General features: G+C 40.5%; 1 protein-coding gene across 1 annotated transcript in view; it reads right to left on the reverse strand.

Moving 5' to 3' along the window:
* Nucleotides 1-19,401, reverse strand: part of LOC126285027 (GDP-Man:Man(3)GlcNAc(2)-PP-Dol alpha-1,2-mannosyltransferase) — a 62,356-nt gene that overhangs the window by 26,738 nt on the left and 16,217 nt on the right. Inside the window, exons 5-6 of the mRNA XM_049984351.1 lie at nt 16,736-16,953; nt 10,505-10,694 (exon numbers count right to left, since the gene is read on the reverse strand). Coding sequence (XP_049840308.1) covers nt 10,505-10,694; nt 16,736-16,953 — 408 coding nt within the window. The remainder of the gene's footprint in view (nt 1-10,504; nt 10,695-16,735; nt 16,954-19,401) is intronic.

The raw sequence follows: 19,401 nt of genomic DNA on the forward strand, positions 1-19,401 counted from the left end.
CGTTGCACTCAGAGGTGGACTGTGCACAGCACACAGGGGCTCTGAAAAGCACAGAGAGAATCAGAGCACATGACAATTACAAAAACCCGTGTTGCCGGATGTGCTGGATGGCTAGATAGAGATTGAACAGCTCTGCTGTAAAAATCGGTTAATGTTCTGGAAGCGAATACAGAAAATGATTGGTGCCAATGATGAAGGCACACCTGGCATCACAGTCAATCTTAGAGCCATTAGTGTACATGAAGGTGCTATCGCTAAGGTCTAGAAACTTACAGTGATAGATCGAATCTGGAGTAGTCTCCTTGGGAAGTGAATGAAGATGAACACAGGCCACTGGACAAAGCCAAGGCAGCGGAGGGTTCATACCTGTTGGGAGCGTGGCAGGTAGCTGGAAGGAAACTGCTGGAGCAGCACCTGAAGGCAAATTCTGGAAGGTAACACAGAAGAATGGCAAACCCCCCAATACTGGCGGTCAAGGAACTTACTGAAAAAGAGAGCACAGAATGGTTGGCTGGGCATGGCAGACAAACAGCATGGATATCTGCTGAGGATGACATCACACCAGTGTGACAGTGGTAGTTCGGGAGCTTATGTTTAGAGACTCAACCGGGCTAGTGTAAAAGGTGTCAGTGGCCAAACGTATTCCACGACAGTGGACTGTGCTAAGACAGTGTAAGATAGACAGATGTGCAGAGGAATAAACAAAACAAACATAGTCTAGTTGAGAACAGACATGATATTGGTACAAACAGAGTATGGTGGTCCGATCTGCTTCCCAGGAAGTACTGCTTAGAACATGTACGACATTGAGGGACCAGGTACAGCGTGTGGTCAGGTTCGACACGTGGCAGGATCAAGAACATTTCTTGTCAAGCAAGAACCTCATTAAGTTTGTAGTTTTAGTGAACAGAAGGGCAACAGGCCCAAGGCAGTGGAAGAAATCCGTTGCTTCGCCAGAAATTCAAACGGTTTTGACAGTAGAGAAGCGAAAGCCACTGTCAATGCTCTACAAGTAAATATGATTGAGACATCACTGAAGAAGCCACTCAAGAAGACAAGTCTGTGGAGAACTGCAATAGATCACAAAGAAGTCAACGAAAAGGGAGCCAGAGATGTTCGGCAGGAGACAGTCCATAATACGGTTAATGGCTATAGCTAAGAGGACAACACTCAGGATGGTGCCTTGAGGCACCCCATTCTCCCAGATAAAGGCTGAAGCCACACATACCTTGGCAACTCGGTCTTTTAAAAATTCTTGATGGAAATAGGGCAAGCAACCTCAGGAAACCCACACGTATAGAGTACAGAGGATGCCAGTCCTCCAGCAGATGTTTTAGGCTTTCTTTAAATCAAGAGAAACGGTCACAGTCTGGTATTTCCACTGAAAACCATTCACAACTTGGGTTGACAAAGTCACAAGATGGTCAATGGTGTGCTCGAAATCCACACTGTGCAGTGGTTAGTAGGTTGCGAGACTCGAACCACCATGCCAGCCACAGGTACGAGTCATACATTGCATCACCTTCCAAACACAGCTGGTGAAAGAAATGGGGTGGTAGCTAGAAGAAAGGTGTTTGTCCTTACTGGGCTTAGGTGTGGGTATGACAGTGGCTTTATGCCAGCATCTGGGAGACGTGCCATCTGCCCAAATGCAATTGTATGCACAAAGCAGAAAATACTTGGCTGTAACAGAAAGGTGCCGCAACGTCTGAATGAGAATACTGTCCAGAAAATCTGAATGAAGTGAGTACATGGTCCAGATCCCTCATAGTAAAGAGGCATCACAGCATTCACAATTCTTAAAGGAGAAGGATATCACTCTGAGCCTCCTCCACTCATTTCTGAGGGAGGAAAGTGGGCTGACACGGGGTGGAGCTCAAAATCAATAGTGGCCCAAGGTACTGGAGAGAGCAATAGGGACCATAATGACATCATCTGCTATGGTCAGGCTGGAAATAGGGGAATGGACCTTCGTCCCAAAGAGCCAACAAAGGTTGCACCGTGCAATAGAAGAAGGAGTGAAACTGTTAAAAGAAGTAGTAAATAAAATCCGGCCAGCTATTTTGCTATCCCAAAGGATGCAACAACACTGTGCACATAATAGTTTAAAACAAATACAGTTTGCCATTGCAGGATGACTGTTAAAAACGTGGAGAGCATACAAATCGCATCGTGGGACATCTCAGTCTACCAGGGGACCAGGACATAGCACGGTAATGATGAAGTGCGAGGTATGGAACATTCTGTGGCAGTAAGGATAACATTTATAAGGTACTCTACCTGATCATCATAACTGGGGAAATTTTGTTCATCGAAGGTTGCCAGGAAGGCAAGTCTCCAGTCGGCCTTAGAAAGCAGCTAATTGGGTTTATATGCAGGTGGGGTAGGAGTTAGCAAACGGATAGGGCACGGGAAACTGTCGCTTGGGTACATGTCGACATCGGGATAGATGTGTGCAGAGTCTGAAAGGAACGTGGGTGGTCCAGTGTTAAGACAGATGAGGTCGAGTTTATTAAGAATGTCAGAAGAGGGAACCTCTCAGACAGGTTCTCGGAGAACCCCAAAGGTGATTGTGGGCACTGAAGTCACTAAGCAGCAAAAAGGGGTGAGGGAGCTGACCAAAAAGCTGGTGTAAGTCTGCCCTAGTGACAGCAAATGATGGAGGGATGTTGATGTCACAAAGAGAAAAGGTGAAACAAGGAAGGAAAATGTGGAATGCAACAGCTTGCGGTCCACTGTTCAGTGAGACAGTTTGGCTATGAACATCATACCAGATGAGCAGCATGACTCCCCCCACGAGATGGAATGCTGTCCTCAGGGGAAAGGTGAAAGAGGACTGAAACAAATGCGAGAGGTCAAAACTATCGTGAGGATGCAATTTTGTTTCCTGAAGACAGAGAACAAGTGGATGCTGCGATTCCAGGAGCAGCTGTAATTCCTCCTTGTTGCATCTAAGGCCGTGAACGTTCTTTTGGAGGAGAGTCATGATGAGGAAAGGGGAATAAAGAAAAAATGAAGGGGTGTCACCTCAGCGGCTGCCAAGTGCCAGCCTTTGAAGACTCACTGCTATAGGGTATAGAGGCTGGAGATTCCTGTTTCATGAAATCTACAGACACATCTGCATTCTCCCTCGGTCAGCTTGTGGATTCAAGGGCAGAAAAATTGTAGGCAGTGCACACTGATGGAATGGAGATTGGCCAGGTGAGGATACCACATGGCAAAACTGTTGAAGAGGATCTCTGAGTCGTATAAGGAGAAGACCATATGCCTTTGTTCGATTTCTTAGAGCATTTACTGCTGTCAGATGAAGACTAAGGCATTTGTTGGCTGGATGGATGTAGAAACACTTTGCAGGAGTATTATTTTTTTCCTTTCTGGTCTGCTAGTTGTATAGCATCTGATTTTGCCATAATACAAAATGGGAAATTTAACACTTAATAATCACCCCCTCAAAGATATACAATTACACCCAGAAAAGAATGGGTCAAGCACTTTTATAACACTAAAGCATGGAACATTGCTGGTGGTTGCAATTTGTAGATAAAACAAGAACAACATTAGGTCATATACAAGAGAGTTACCAACAATGAACAGGCAAATGCTTGCATTGTAAAGGTTTACAGTAATGTGATAATACACCATAAGCCAATAATGGTAACAAAAAACTCTCACATGGTAAGATCAAATGTGACTCTTTAAAAATATGAGTTCTGTCAACAGCATAAAAACGACCTGCAGGAAGGAAAACAACACTGTTAAAATACATGAACCATGTCTCTGTACAACAGGAGGATGCAAACTGTCTGCATGTCGAAAGAGCTAAGAGACACATTATTTGCTTTACCATATGGAGGTGATGCCTCTTAAACACAAAATAGGGCCTGTTTACATCTGTCATATATGCATGATCTTAAGTGCTAGCGCTGGTCTGACTCCACTCAGTTTCTGAACTAATGTAAATTAATAAACTTACTTGAAGATGTGCATCAAAGAACTCCCGATTGTTTTTTACGATAATTGTTCGTTTAAAAGTCTCAGTGATTTGAAGCAAATATACTTCGAAATTTTGAATTCCTCAAGTAAACTTACTTTTCACCCTTTATTTTCTACATGCAGGATTACAAGATTTTCCAAACTAGGGAAATGATAGTCTGAAGCTTTTGGATGTCCAGCGAAGGAGAATAGTTTTTAATTTGCCCACTTTTCTTTAGCAAGTATTTGCTGAATCTAATGGTAAATGACCTCGCCATCTGTCCCATATATCTAGCTGGACATACAGAGCACCTAATTTTATAAACCTACAATTTAAAAAACAAGAAAGTTAATGGATTGCTCATTATGGGAAAGAGCATACTGAAATGAGCAATCCCAGGGAGAAACAATTTGGACATTAGTTTGTTTAAGGGGAGTAGGACGTTCAACGGGCCTTCTTGGAGCAGCAGACACACCACAGGACATTTTAATTTCCACTGTCTATACTTTTACGAATAAATTCATAAAACTTTGTCAGCATGAACAGGAAGGATTCAGGATTCACAATCATAGCAGCGGAAGTTCAAGAAAATAACAAAATAATTTTTTTTTACATGTGAAATTTCATTTTTTCACTTCTATTGGCTGCATTTGTTGCTATAGGTACACATTTCTTCATAAGTAAGAGAGATTATTCGATGAATTTTGCACAGAATACAAAACATACTTACAGATGTATGAAACTCTAGAAATTATTTAATTTATGAAAAAAGTGATGTGCTGTTACATTTTAAACTTCATGTTTAGAAAAAAACTCAAATTTTATAGTTAATTATCTCAATTTTTACCACAGTTTTTAATAGATTTGGAAAATTCTAGAGTTTCATACACCTGTAAGTATGGTTTGTATGCTGTGCAAAATTCATCGAAGACTCTCCCTTACATATGAAGAAAAGTGTACCTATAGCAACAAATGCAGCCAATGGTAAGTGAACAAAAGGTGAAATACAAATGTAAAAAAATAGATTATTTTATTATATTTTTGAACTTCCACCACTATAAGTGTAAATCCTGAATCATTTTTGGTCATTCTGACAAAGTTTTATTAAAAATTCCTGTGGTGTGTCTCTCCTACTCCAAGTCTTCCCGTTTGACGTCCTACCCCCCTTAAATAACTTTGCTAAATTATAAGAAAAATGGTCTAAATGTAAAATTGTAACTCGTGACTCGTGTAACCTCACATACCTCAGAAATGGGGAGGGGGGTTGGGGTGGCCCAGGTCTGCAAGGTATTTTTGTGTTTGGAATGTAACCAGTGCACTAAACGATGGGCTGCATCCATTTCTCTAAGCTACGTAACGCACAAAGATTATTTCTCTCTTAGAGGTGCTCACTTCCCACAATTACTTTTCACTGAACAACACTATTTACAAACAAGGTAATGGTTTGGCAGTGTGGAGTTGCCTTTCCATGTTCCTGGCTGACATCTTTGTGAATCGCATAGAATCCGGGTTTTTCAAATGGGAGTCCCCTTTTAGCAAGTAGATCACCCTATATAAAAAATATCAACATATTTTCATTACCTTCAAGAGTAATGAAGGTGACATAAACCCCCTCACTGCAGTGTTTAACTGCCTACATCCAAAACTAACTTTTATGCATTACGTCACGAACTGTGAGAGGATCTTAAACTATTTAGATCTTTATTTGCAACTCATGGACAATAGAATTTCTTTCAATATCTTTAGAAAACCTTGCACCAGTGTGTCTGCTACACATTCAACCTGCAATCATCTGAGGCGCTACAAGCTTAGTTATTTTCAAGCTGCTGTTGTAAAAATTTGTGAGCTGCTGCTTTCTGAGAACACTATTAGGAAAGAATGGAACAATTTTTGTTATGTAGCTCAGACAAAGGAATACATCTCACCATTGGTGCACTGGCTTCATTTCGAATACAAAAATGCCTTGCAAACCTGGGCCGCTCCTCCTCCCCCCACGTGTGATGTATGTGAGGTTACTAATATCCAAATTGTTTTTCTTGAGATAGCTCGATTCAGTATGCTCTCCCCTATAATTAGCACCCCATTAATCATTATTTTTTAAATCAGGGCTTTATAAAATTAGGTGCTCAGAACATCCATCTGAATCGGACAGAAGGAGAGATCATTTACCAATGAAAAAATGGCAAATTAAAAACTATTTCCCTTCACTGAACATATAAAAGTTTCAGACTATCAGTCTCTTAGTTTGGAAAATCTTATAATCCTGCACATAGAAAATAGGCGAAAATTAAATTTGCTAGAAAAATTCAAAATTTCGAAACATATTCACTTCAAATCGCTGAGGCTTTTAAATGAACTGTTATCGTTAAAAAATCAAGCACTTTTCATATGATAGGTGTAAGCTCATCCTATTGTGTGTTTAAGGATTGTTGTCTCCAAATAGTAAATCAAATAACGTGTGTCTTGGCTCTCTTGACATGCAGACAGTTTGCTTCCTCCTGTTGTCTAAAGATACAGTTTATATATAAACAGTATTGTTTTCCTCCTGTAGATTAATTTTATGCTGTTGACAGAATCTCTATTTTAAAAAAGTCACATTTGATGTTCCCATATGAAAGATCTCTTTCATTACCATTATTGGCTTATGGTGGGTTACCACATTACTGCAAACCTTCACAAGGTAGGCTTTTGCCTGTTTCTCTTTTATGGTTATTGGTAATATTCTTGTATAAGACATGATGTCGTTCTTGTTTTAGGTACAGACTGCGGCTATCGGCAATGTTCTGTATTTTTCTGTTATACATGCGCTTGGCCCATACTCTGCTGGATGTAATTTTATGCGTTTGAGATCATTTCACAAGATGATTATTCGCCCGTAGTTCGGTAAGTGTTAAATTTTATACTTCATACTATGGGAGTGCGTTCCCCCTCTCGTTACAGTCTCCCCCCACCCCCACCCCCCTCGCCCAACCACAGAATTTTTGTATATGACCATTACATTTGTTCTGGGTTTTTTAATTTTCGATTTGTTCTGGGTTTTGTAATTTTCATAGATTGTCATAAATGAAGAACTAATACATCCATCTTTATTGCAACCATGACTGAATTCTCATATATGCTTTGAAGTGTGTTTACACACTCTGCCATTTTCATGGCATTTCCATTACTGTAATGATCTGAATTTAGTCACTATAAACGGCAGATGACAAAACTATGCTTGTTAAGGATACTGCTGACATGACCAACATTTCAATCTGCACTGGAAATTTATTTAATGAACAGCTTGTTTTTAATGTGTGCGCTTGCTTGTGTCATATCATCTCTAATATTCTGCAAAATTTTGACATTTCCGGACTACCAGCCATAACTGTGAGAAAAAAATACATATTTTTGTAATGGTATTATTCCATGGAGCTACGTACCGTTCAATATTATGAGACACGTAGAAATCAAATGTACTAACATTAATTACACTGAGGTGACAAAGAAGTCATGGGATAACAATATGCAATATAGATGGCAATAGTATGGCGTACACAAGGTATAAAAGAGCAGTGCAGTGACAGAGCTGTCATTTGTACTCAGATGATTCATGTGGAAAGGCTTCCAAAGTGATTATGGGCACACGCTGGGAATTAACAGACTTTGAACTCGGTATGGCAGTTGGAGCTCGATGCACAGGACATTTCATTTCATAAATCGTTAGGGAACTGAGTATTCTGTGATCCCTAATGTCAAGAGTGTGCTGAGAATACAAAACTTGAGGCATTACCTCTCACTATGGACAACATGGTGGCCAATGGCCCTCGATTAAGAACTAAGAGCAGTGGCGCTTGTGTAGAACTGTCAGTGCTAACAGACAAACAACACTGCTAAAGAAGTAAGCTTTCAGCCAAAAGCTGCAAAAGAAGGCTGTGGGTACGTTGGTGGTATAGAAGCCTATGTAGTCCTTGAATGGGAACAGGGATGGGGATAGGACAATGACTAATGAAGGTTGAGATTATGGAGGTTATAAGAACATAGGATATATTGAAGGGAGAGTTCCCATCCGGACATTTCAGAAACTGATGTTGGTTGGAAGGACCCAGATGGCGCAGATTGTGAAGCAGTCACTGAAGTGAAAAACGTTGTGTTGGTCAGTGTGCTCAGCATCTCGTCGGTCCAGCTGTTTCTTAGCCACATTTTGTCGATGCCATTCATGCGGACAGACAGCTTCTTGGTAGTCGTGTCCATGTAGAACACATACAGTGGTTACAGCTCAGCTTTCAGATCGCATGGTGCTTTCACAGTTAGCCTTGACTTTGACTGGACAGGTGATGGCTGTGACTGGACTGCAGTAGATGGTGCTGGTAAAATGTCTAGGTCTGTTGCAGGGGTATGAGCCATGTAGCAGGATTGGAGTGTGGAGTATGGATTGACAAGGCTGCGTATGTTTGGTGGGTAGCAGAATACTACTGTGGAAGGGGGTGGCCAAGGATAATAAGTAGGATATTTGACATTTCAGGGCATGGCAAAAGGTAGTAATAACCCTGGTGGAGAATTTGATTCAGCATCAACCAGGACTGGAGCAACTGAATCAAGAGGATAGTGCACCTTTGTGACCGGATAGTGGGAATGTGGGACAGAGTAGGTGGCTGGAGAGATAAGGCATAGGAGATCTGTTTCTGTACCAGGATGGCACGGTAGTTTCAGTCGGTCAAAGCCTTAGTGTGACCCCTTGCATGTTTAGGGAGGGACAGTTGACAGGGTTGGGAGGCTAGGCTGTATGAAAGGGACTTCTTGGTGTGGAATGAATGGCTGTTATTAATGTAGAGGTATTGCTGGTAGTTGATAGGACTGCTATGGATGGAGGTACGGGTGCAGCCCCTTTGAGGTTGAGGTCAACATCGAGGAAGGTTGCTTGTTGTGTTGAGGATGACAAGGTGAAGCAAATGGAGGAGAAGGTGTTGAGGTTCTGGAGGAATGTGGATAGAGCATCTTCACCCTCCATCCAGGCCATGAAGATGTCAGCAGTGAATTTGAAACAGTTAAAGAGTTTAGGATTCTGGATGGTCTGGGTTGTCACGAAGTATTTCTCTAGAGGGCCCACGGACAGGTTGGCATAGGATGGTGTCACACGGGTGCTCTTTGCATTACCATAGATTTGTTTGCAGGTGATGCCTTCAGAGGTGAAGTAATTGTGCATGACGATATAACTGGCCATGGTGACCAGAAAGGAGGTTTTAGGTTTGGAATCCGTCAGGCGCTAGGCATTTGGAATGGCTACGAAGTCTTTAGTGACATATTTCTTGAATAAAAATCTCTCGGTGTAATGCCGCGTCAATTCAGGATAAAACTCCAAGCTTTCGACAACTACCTCCATGGTTGTCATCAGAGCAGGACACCATGGGGTAAAGGAACAGAAGAAACTGGAGAGCTGGTGGAGGAAATAGAGGCATGACTTATCCCATGAAAGGAAGGGCTACCTGCAAAAGCAGTCATGTGCTCCACTCTGCGCCACATCATCAGCAATGATGGCAGGCATATCGAACATATCACACCCTAAATCTGAATATCTGTAGTGATGTTTACATGTTGAATACAGTGTGTGCATGTTGTAGTTTGTAACTAATTTACATTTTTCTCATATAGTTCAATAACTGTCACCCTTTATGAAGATAAATCATTTACCAACTACAATGCTGTGATACATATAATAATTGATGGTTCTTATAGTAAAAGTAATGTTTGTAATGCTGTGACTTTAAATATACCGTCAATCATGTAAAAACATACAAGTAGTACCATTTCGTGCACAACTTTTAACAAAAATATTGGGTAATTATAATGTGTTACACATTGAGTATTCATAAGATATGAAAACATATTGGAAAAATTCGGATAGTGAGAGGAGAGGAAGACATATGAGAAAAGAGAATGGATGAGAGTCCACAGATTTATAAACTAAACTAGCAAAACAGTTGCAAAGTAGTGAGAAGCAAATTTTAGATGTGACAGTGGAAAAGAGGGGACACGAAGTATGGTCACAGAAAGGGTGGAGTCAGAACTGTTGTGGGACTGTAGGATGTGTTAGAAAACTGTGAAATTATGAGACAGAACTACTGGTCAGTACTTATCCTCATGAGATAAAATTTTAGTATCGCCAACACACACACACACACACACACACACACACACACGTACAAACAGTATGATACCCTTTTGAACTAATTGTTCCTTCATCCAGAAGGAGAGAATGATATGTTGGAGAAAGTTAAAAAGTAGCTGCCATAACCAAAATTGCTTCACTCTGCTCCTGGAGCTGCCACCAAGCCTGATAAAAATTCAGTCAATGAGAGAGTGCCATTGCCATCATCACGAAAGAGAAAAATATTTCAGAAAACTTCTAGGATGCCAGAATGTAGTTCATAAAATTTGCGGTCTGGCTCTTCTAATAACAGAAAGCTTCATACATCGTCATGTTACTTTTGTAATTGAGAAATTTTAAATGTCTCTTCTAGTATAAAAGTATATTTGCAACTGTGGTATTACCATCTAATGAACTAGGAATTCCTGCATCTCTGTCATTGTCAATTGGAATATTCTTTAGATCCTCCACATCACACGGTGGGTAAACTCTGTGTGTTCGCAAGGGACATTGCCAGAGTTCGTTGATGTGTTCTTCTGTCCAACTTGAATTTACCATCACTATTTCTGATGAGCGTCCAGCTGCACCGTACACCTGTTGACGTCAGTTCCAGTTGAAACAAGTATTAAGAAATTAGAAAAAGCTTTGACCAAAAGATTAGTATTTAAAAGCAATTACACAGTAATTCTTTTATGACATCATTGGAAACAATAAAACATCACAACACTCAAAATAGCAACACTGTTCTAGTCGCAATCCTCGCCAATATTAGAGTCCCAAATACTTGCATAAAAGCAATCAGTTATTACATCTTACTAATTATTGTAGTACCTCTTCCTTGTATAGTTTTCTGTTATAGTGACAATATTACATTAGCATTTTTGGAGGTTAGAAGCTAGATTAAGGAAGGGCAAACCTACGTTTCTAGCATTTGTAGACTTAGAGAAAGCTTTTGACAATGTTGACTGGAATACTCTCTTTCAAATTCTGAAGGTGGCAGGGGTAAAATACAGGGAGCGAAAGGCTATTTACAATTTGTACAGAAACCAGATGGCAGTTATAAGAGTCGAGGGGCATGAAAGGGAAGCAGTGGTTGGGAAGGGAGTGAGACAGGGTTGTGATCTCTCCCGATGTTATTTAATCTGTATATTGAGCAAGCAGTGAAGGAAACAAAAGAAAAATTCGGAGTAGGTATTAAAATCCATGGAGAAGAAATAAAAACTTTGGGGTTTGCCGATGACATTGTAATTCTGTCAGAGACAGCAAAGGACTTGGAAGAGCAGTTGAACGGAATGGTTAGTGTCTTGAAAGGAGGATATAAGATGAACATCAACAAGAGCAAAATGAGGTTAATGGAATGTAGTCGAATTAAGTCAGGTGAGGCTGATGGAATTAGATTAGGAAATGACACACTTAAAATAGTAAAGGAGTTTTGCTATTTGGGGAGCAAAATAACTGATGATGGTCGAAGTAGAGAGGATATAAAATGTAGACTGGCAATGGCAAGGAAAGCGTTTCTTAAGAAGAGACATTTGTTAACATCGAATATAGATTTAAGTGTCAGGAAGTCATATCTGAAAGTATTTGTATGGAGTGTAGCCATGTATGGAAGTGAAACATGGACGATAAATAGTTTGGACAAGAAGAGAATAGAAGCTTTTGAAATGTGGTGCTACAGAAGAATGCTGAAGATTAGATGGGTAGATCACATAACTAATGAGGAAGTATTGAATAGGACTGGGGAGAAGAGAAGTTTGTTGCACAACTTGACCAGAAGAAGGGATCGGTTGGTAGGACATGTTCTGAGGCATCAAGGGATCACCAATTTAGTATTGGAGGGCAGCATGGAGGGTAAAAATCGTAGAGGGAGACCAAGAGATGACTACAGTAAGCAGATTCAGAAGGATGTAGGTTGCAGTAGGTACTGGGAGATGAAGAAGCTTGCACAGGACAGTGCAGCAGGGAGAGCTGCATGAAACCAGTCTCAGGACTGATGACCACAACAACAACAGCACACATAAAAATTCAGGTTATGCACACAATGGAAAATTACTTTCCTATCATTTGGTTGTTCTTGATCTAACAAATATGTTACCAACTGAGCTACGGTGGTGTCAATTTATCCTTGTAATACCAGAATATTTAACTTCATCACAGCACAGTCCCTTATGGCGCAGGCAGTATTCACAAAAAATTACAAATAAAAGGTAAGCATTTAAAAAAAAATACTGAGATTCCGCTGAAAATATACCATTTTCCGTCAATGACATGCACTCTCAGGAAGTCTGGAGAGTCGGCACCCGTGGGTGTATATAGATTCCATACACTATGATATACACAAAAGACCAGCAAGTGTTTTTATGCTGAACTTTGCAAGACCATAGTCATGTGTGGAGTGTCAGCTTGCCCTTCAAACAAAAACATCCTGGTACACACCTCCCCATGATTTGACAGTACATAGATTAGTACCGAAATTTTGAAACACTGGATCCCCATTACAGAAACAAAGGTCTAGAGTCTGTGAGAAGAACTCTCAGAAAAATTTTAGCACTTATGATGGGTTAGCAGCATCTACTCACAAACCTGCTCACATATTCAAACTTAAACCTTACAAAGTAGCAATAGCAGGAATTCAAATAACTTTGCTCAGCATCACTATTGCTATTGGCTACTGAAGTCTAACCTTGATGAAGAGGCTGATCCTGGAACGCTGTTCTTTTTCTGATGAAATATGACTGCATTTCTCTGGGGTTCAAGAACTCGCAAAACAGTCAATCTGGGAGGTCTGAAAATCCTCCTGAATTACACCAGGATCCTCTGCACAGTATGAATATTGGAGAGTGGAATACGAATTATGGGACAAATTTTTCCCCAGGAAACTGTAACTTCTAATAGCTATGCAAACAACCTTTTTTCAAAGAAATAGCAAGTAGCACCAAGACCTAAGGCTATGTCACACAAAGACAATGCAAGAGCAGACACCGCCAATGTAGGGTAGTATTGTTGGGTGTCTTAACAGAGTAGTTGATCTATGCATTTTTTTTTATCTTTGAAGAATGTTAAAATAAAAGACGTATACAAACAACCTTCATACCCCTGAATAGCTAGAAAACAATGTCCAGCACCCGATTTCAAGAACTTTGGCAGCCTAAGTTGTGATTTTGAGAATTTCTGCAGCTGAAGTTTGACAACTGTCAATGTTTCCACAAAGTGTCTCTTGACACGGAAGGAGATTATTTTGTGCGCATACTCTAAATAAACATAAGCATAATTCTGTCGCATTGCCTCTTGGTTAATGATCTTTCCATGAAAGATGCACCGAGTCATCACATGGCAGCTGCTGAGAGAACTAGCCAGAGCAAGCAAGTGAGAACCGTGGCATGCACTTTCACCACACATGATATTCGCTGTATTATGAGCTTTGGCACAGCACTGGTAAAAATAAAAATGTTTCTCAGTTTCATAACTGAGAAAATGTGTGTCACACACACACACACACACACACACACACACACACGGAACCATCGCGCTTTGTCCATCAATCAATGGAAGCGTGTCGGCTCTTTGGCTGAATCACATTTTTGCTACACTAGGTCGATAGTAATCTCCACAAACGCTGTCACTGAGGTGAATGGGGCTCAAAACATGTAGTGCGCCATGGACACAAGTTGGTGGGAGCAGTATTACGCTACGGGAGCCGTTCTTCTGGGCCGGCATGAGAACAGTGGTAGCAATCGAAGACAAACTGACAACTGTGAACCACCTGCATCCCTTCATGCTTCATGTTTTCCCTGATGGCAATGTCTTCTTTTAGCAGTATAACTATATTTGTCTAGGAGCCTGAACCGTGCTACGACGGGCATTACCGTGAATTCATCTTGATGTCTTTGTGATAAAATTCACCCGATGCAAATGCTACGGAACCCATTTGGTCCACTAGCGGGTACTATCACGGTGTGTATAAATCATCAGCCCATTATTTACACAAATTACATGACCTGAGTGCATACATCTAATGCCACATACCTCCATCATCCTATCAACAAAGTGTCAAGATACCTGATACACAGGATCAGTGATGTATTTCATTCCACAGACAAACAAGCTATTAAGCAGATGGTCATAATGTTCTAACTCATCAGTGTAGGAATTACAGTGTCATGCCTAAGCATTAATTTCTCTTTTGATGGGTGTACCTGGTGTAAGGAAAATATTTGTTTTCGTCATTCAAATGGCACTTCACTTCATTATGAGGACTTTGGGGACTGACAAGGAAACGAATTATTGTAAAAGCTGTGCCACAGGAATTGCTATAAAATGATGGATGTGTAAGGAATATTTCATTTCAATAAACTGAAGTCACGATTGATGGAAGTCATCTATAATGCCTTTATTTATGTCTTTATTTATTTTCCTCAACAAGTCACATTTGTAAAATCTATGTATGCAACAATGCAGCTGTCAATATGAACCACCTCTCACTTGAAACATTAATAATGCGACACGTGACATTACTTGTATGATTTAGGAGCTTCAAATTCACTTGTGTCACTCCGGATATTAACACTACATGGTGCTATGCTGTCATGGCAAATTATGAGCTGGGGGGAAGGGCTGTACAAACTGCTGTCAAGCACAATTGTTCGTACGACAAAAATGAGAACTTTCAAATCTTTTTTTTTCTTAAAAAAAATAAAAATAAAGAAAGAAGCAGCTTGCAGTGCATCTTAGCAGCTAAAATTTTGACAGTGCATTTCTTTCACTGTATTCTTCCTGCATAAAATATTCCAGGGTGGGTTTTGACATCTCTGATTGGACCATTCCCATGCGAAAAGCTGATGGTGTGCTGAGTTTTTGTTCACTAAATACTGCTATCCCCTGGTTGTTAACATAAGCGAATGTGGTCAACTGAACTTATTTCATCTGGTAATCTGCAATGGTCATTTTTTAAACACTGCTACTATATGTCTTCATTAGTCAGTCAAAGCATATTGCAAAGAACAGAGTACTGAAACTGTACTCTCACCAGAACCATTTCCTCGTAAGAAACTCAGCAGATCTTTGATTTCCCTTTTTCACATAGTTCCTGACACTGTACACAGGCTCCTGCTGGATCTAGGCTGAGTGAGACACATTCACACACCAGCTGATCGAGCAGTGTGCACTAAAAACAAACTGCACATTGGACAAGAGTCCAAAAGTACATTCAGCGCTGTACTGAATCATTGTCATGCTGTATATCAACTAGTGATTTTACAATAGACTTATTTTGCACCAGTAATATAAAATGTATTGGTACATTATTAATACCACTTTCATGCATGTGTGGCTCTGCCAATACCTACATGATGTAAAAGTTCTCATCATGATTAATGCGGATTTCCGATAACAAGCAAAGTAGTATAGTTCTGGCAACATGTATGAGGGTGATGCAAATGAAAACCTTATAAGTGATGTACTATTTTGATTTGTAACAATGAACAAAAAACTTACACATCATTTTTTGAAGTGGTCCCCCTGGCACTGAATGCACATATTCCATGACTTCAAAAGTGCATACATACCACAATGAAAGAAATTCATTGTACGTGAGGTCTTGTGAATAAGGAGAATGTACAAGACATTCAAATTTAATTTCCTGAATAGTCTCAACTGTCTTACGAGCTGTATGCAGTCAGGAGTTGTCATGCTGTAGCAATACTCCTAATTGCAGAGCAAAGCTGATTTTTCAGCATGTTTGAGTAAGAATTACTGGTTTCTGCTACAGCATTACTCCATTTGCACCCCTGAAGAGAATGAGCACGACTTTTCCACAAGACGGCCGAGTGGGGAATTTTTTTGATTTTGGCGAAAAGCTGTGGCACCATTCCTTGGTTGACTTTTTCGTTTCTTGTTGGTGATAGTAGACCTAAGTCTCCTCACACGTAACAATTATTCGCAGAAATGCATCACCTCTGACATGGAAACTTCACAGGCATCAAAGTGATAGCCTTTGATTTTGGTAGTCAACTGACTGGGCACCCACCTTGCAGACACCTTACTGAAGAGCAGTACATTGTGAACAATATTCTAGACTGAACTAATACTAATCTTCAAAATTGTGGCTATTTTGTTCACAGTTATGGGCTGTTTTCCTTTGTCTGCTCCTCCACCAATGCAATGTTCTCGCCCATCACTAGCGGTGAGCCTGCCCTGGTCTTGGCACATTCTCCAGAGAAATTACACCGCTTTTGAACTTCCTACACCACACACACATTTGCTCCAATCACAAACACAAATCACTGTACTGTGCTCTTGTGATGAATTTCAACTAGTTTTACAGTTTCACTACACAAAAGACACATCACTGCTCAAAAACTTTGCACGATGGCACTGGAGCAGCCGTCTTGTTTGGAGTGGTGCTGCCTCCTCCTGCATTGTAGCATCACTCTGCCACTTGTTACTCACTTTCTGGACCTCAAGGAGCACTACTGCCTACCAACTCCATCACGCAACGTTTTGAAATTTTATGGATCTTTAAGGTTTTCATTTGAATCACCCTCCTATTTGTAGGCAGGCAAAGTTGCTGTAAAATGAATAAATCCACAAAGAAACATTGTATCACCACTTAAAATGTTCACATTTGGAAGTGTTACCCATGCAAACAGCTTGTAGTAGAGAAGCTTGCCGGCTGTGAGGAAAGGGCTCCGGGCAACGATGCGCCGATTGTTGTACGCGACTGTCCGGGCGCTGACGCGTCGCAGCATGTCGGACGTAATGACGGGGTAGTGCGTGTAGCACCCAACACGGCAGCCCCCAACATAACGAAAAAGGGGATATGTGAATGCGTGGCCAGTTGTGTCAATGTAAATGTCTGCAAATAATGAGAAAATTCACAAGTATTAAACTGTAGAGGTACCTGCAACTTTCTTAATTTTTGTTTGACATCTGGAAATATGATAAACAAATGAACACGAGCAGTTAATTTTTCCATTTTTTATGGGTGTTATTCACAATAAAAAGCTTCAGCAATCACTTATAGTAAAATATATTCCAGTATGCTGTTGCACTATCATAATGTAATAGCTATTTATACTGAATAGACAACACATTGCCGCCTTTTCGGTCTTACAGATGAACAAAGTGAGGTGGGTATCACAAGACTTATGTAATGCAACAGTGGCTTATAATTATCCACTGCTTGTCAGGAATATGTACGACACAGTCTGTGCACCAACTGAAGGCTCCAGAAACAACCATAAGTGCATAAGCTTTGTCACATATAGTAAGTGTATAAAGGTGTGAAGTTGAATCCCAGTGGAGACTGTGCTAGCACAGCAATCAGTACATTGCTGTTTGTAAACTGAGGAATTCACATGCATGCTCACATTCTGACATATTTGAACCGATTACCAATTTCTACTTTACAGCCTCAACCAGATCTTAAAAAGGGTGGTGATACACGAGAGGTTTCATTGTGAACACTGCTTGACAAGAAGTATAATATTTAAAAAAAAGTGTAAACATTACAAAGGTTTTTACCAGCGGCCCTAGTAGAAGAAACAGTGGCAGACATTTGGTAAGTGAATATTTGCTAAGAGTATAGCACCACTCACTAACCATTCAGTTTATGATTTATGTCCTGAACATTGCTGCTCTTTTTAACATCTGATGATAGCTGTAAAATGAAACCTGATCATCTGTTGAAATAAATCAAAATGTGACCAAGACATAATTACCTAGTTTATTTGGATATCACAGTACCAAACTCTTCCAAAGGTCCACATGATCTCATTTCACATGCATTCTCTGCTAGTTATATTAAGTATATACCAGTAAATAAAATGTGATACTTTGCAATGTGCCCATACTGTAACTAACTGCACACTATAAGATAACAAAAAACTAAGATAAAGTTGAGAAAGAGACTAATGGTAGAATAACTATGACAGCCAACAAAAATTGGAAACAGTGAAAACAACACACACCTATATTTCCAAGTATAAAGTGATGTAAATAAAATAGAAAGAAACATTCCACATGGGAAAAATATATTAAAAACAAAGATTCCATGACTTACCGAGCGGGAAAGTGCCGGTAGATAGGCACAATAAAAAAACACACACACAAAACATTTCGAGCTTGGTCAGGAAAGAGGAAAAGATGAAAGGATGTGGGTTTTAAGGGAGAGGGTAAGGAGTCATTCAAACCCCGGGAGCGGAAAGACTTACCTTAGGGGGAAAAAGGAAAGGTATACACTCACGCACGCGCACGCGCACACGCACACACATCCATCCATACATACGTACATACATGGGTGTATGTACGTACATACATACATACATACATACATACATACATACATGGGTGTATGTATGGTGTATGGATGGATGTGTGTGTGTGTGTGTGTGTGTGTGTGTGTGTGTGTGTGTGTGTGTGTGTGTGTGTGTGTGCGCGCGTGCGAGTATATACCTATCCTTTTTTCCCCCTAAGGTAAGTCTTTCCGCTCCCGGGATTGGAATGACTTCTTACCCTCTCCCTTAAAACCCACATCGTTTCATCTTTCCTTTTCCTTCCCTCTTTCCTGATGAAGCAGCCGCCGGTTGCGAAAGCTCGAAATTCTGTGTGTGTGTGTGTGTGTTTTATTCATTGTGCCTATCTACCGGCGCTTTCCCGCTTGGTAAGTCTTGGAATCTTTGTTTTTAATATATTTTTCCCATGTGGAAGTTTCTTTCTATTTTATATATACACACACGCAATTTTTTTCGTAATTTTCCCAAATTTCTCCACCCTTTAACATGTTTTGGCAGCAACACAACCACCTAACCTTTGTGCACATCGTTCTTTACCAACCCAAGTTCACCACAAGATCAACATAGCTCAGCTTTTACCAACACTTTTTCGCCTTTTTTTCATACCAGATCTCCAGTTATTTTCTAGTTTACCTTTATCTCTCCCCATATATTTTTATTTTCATTTCAGCCCCATGTTACACTTTCCACCTTCTAATACCATGTCACCCTCACAACACCCCCACAACGACCCCATTAAGTTGTATTTACATTCCCTCCGCAAACATGCCTTCGCCCTAGCCAGATTACGCTCCCATATTTTATTCTCTCAGGCTTGTCTGACATTTGGCATTATCCCCAAAGGCCTCGCACTTAAAGTTCCCATCTCTGGCTGCAACCCTTCCTTCCATCAGTCCCTATACCAGTTCCAAACTGAACAATCCATTGCCCTCACCTACACATCAACTCAGCCAATGAACACGCCCGTCAACTCCTATCCTTAATAAAAGTCCTCAATCTTTCCTCTCCCA

Source organism: Schistocerca gregaria, chromosome 8 (assembly GCF_023897955.1).
Source record: "Schistocerca gregaria isolate iqSchGreg1 chromosome 8, iqSchGreg1.2, whole genome shotgun sequence".
Taxonomy (NCBI): Eukaryota; Metazoa; Arthropoda; class Insecta; order Orthoptera; family Acrididae; genus Schistocerca; species Schistocerca gregaria.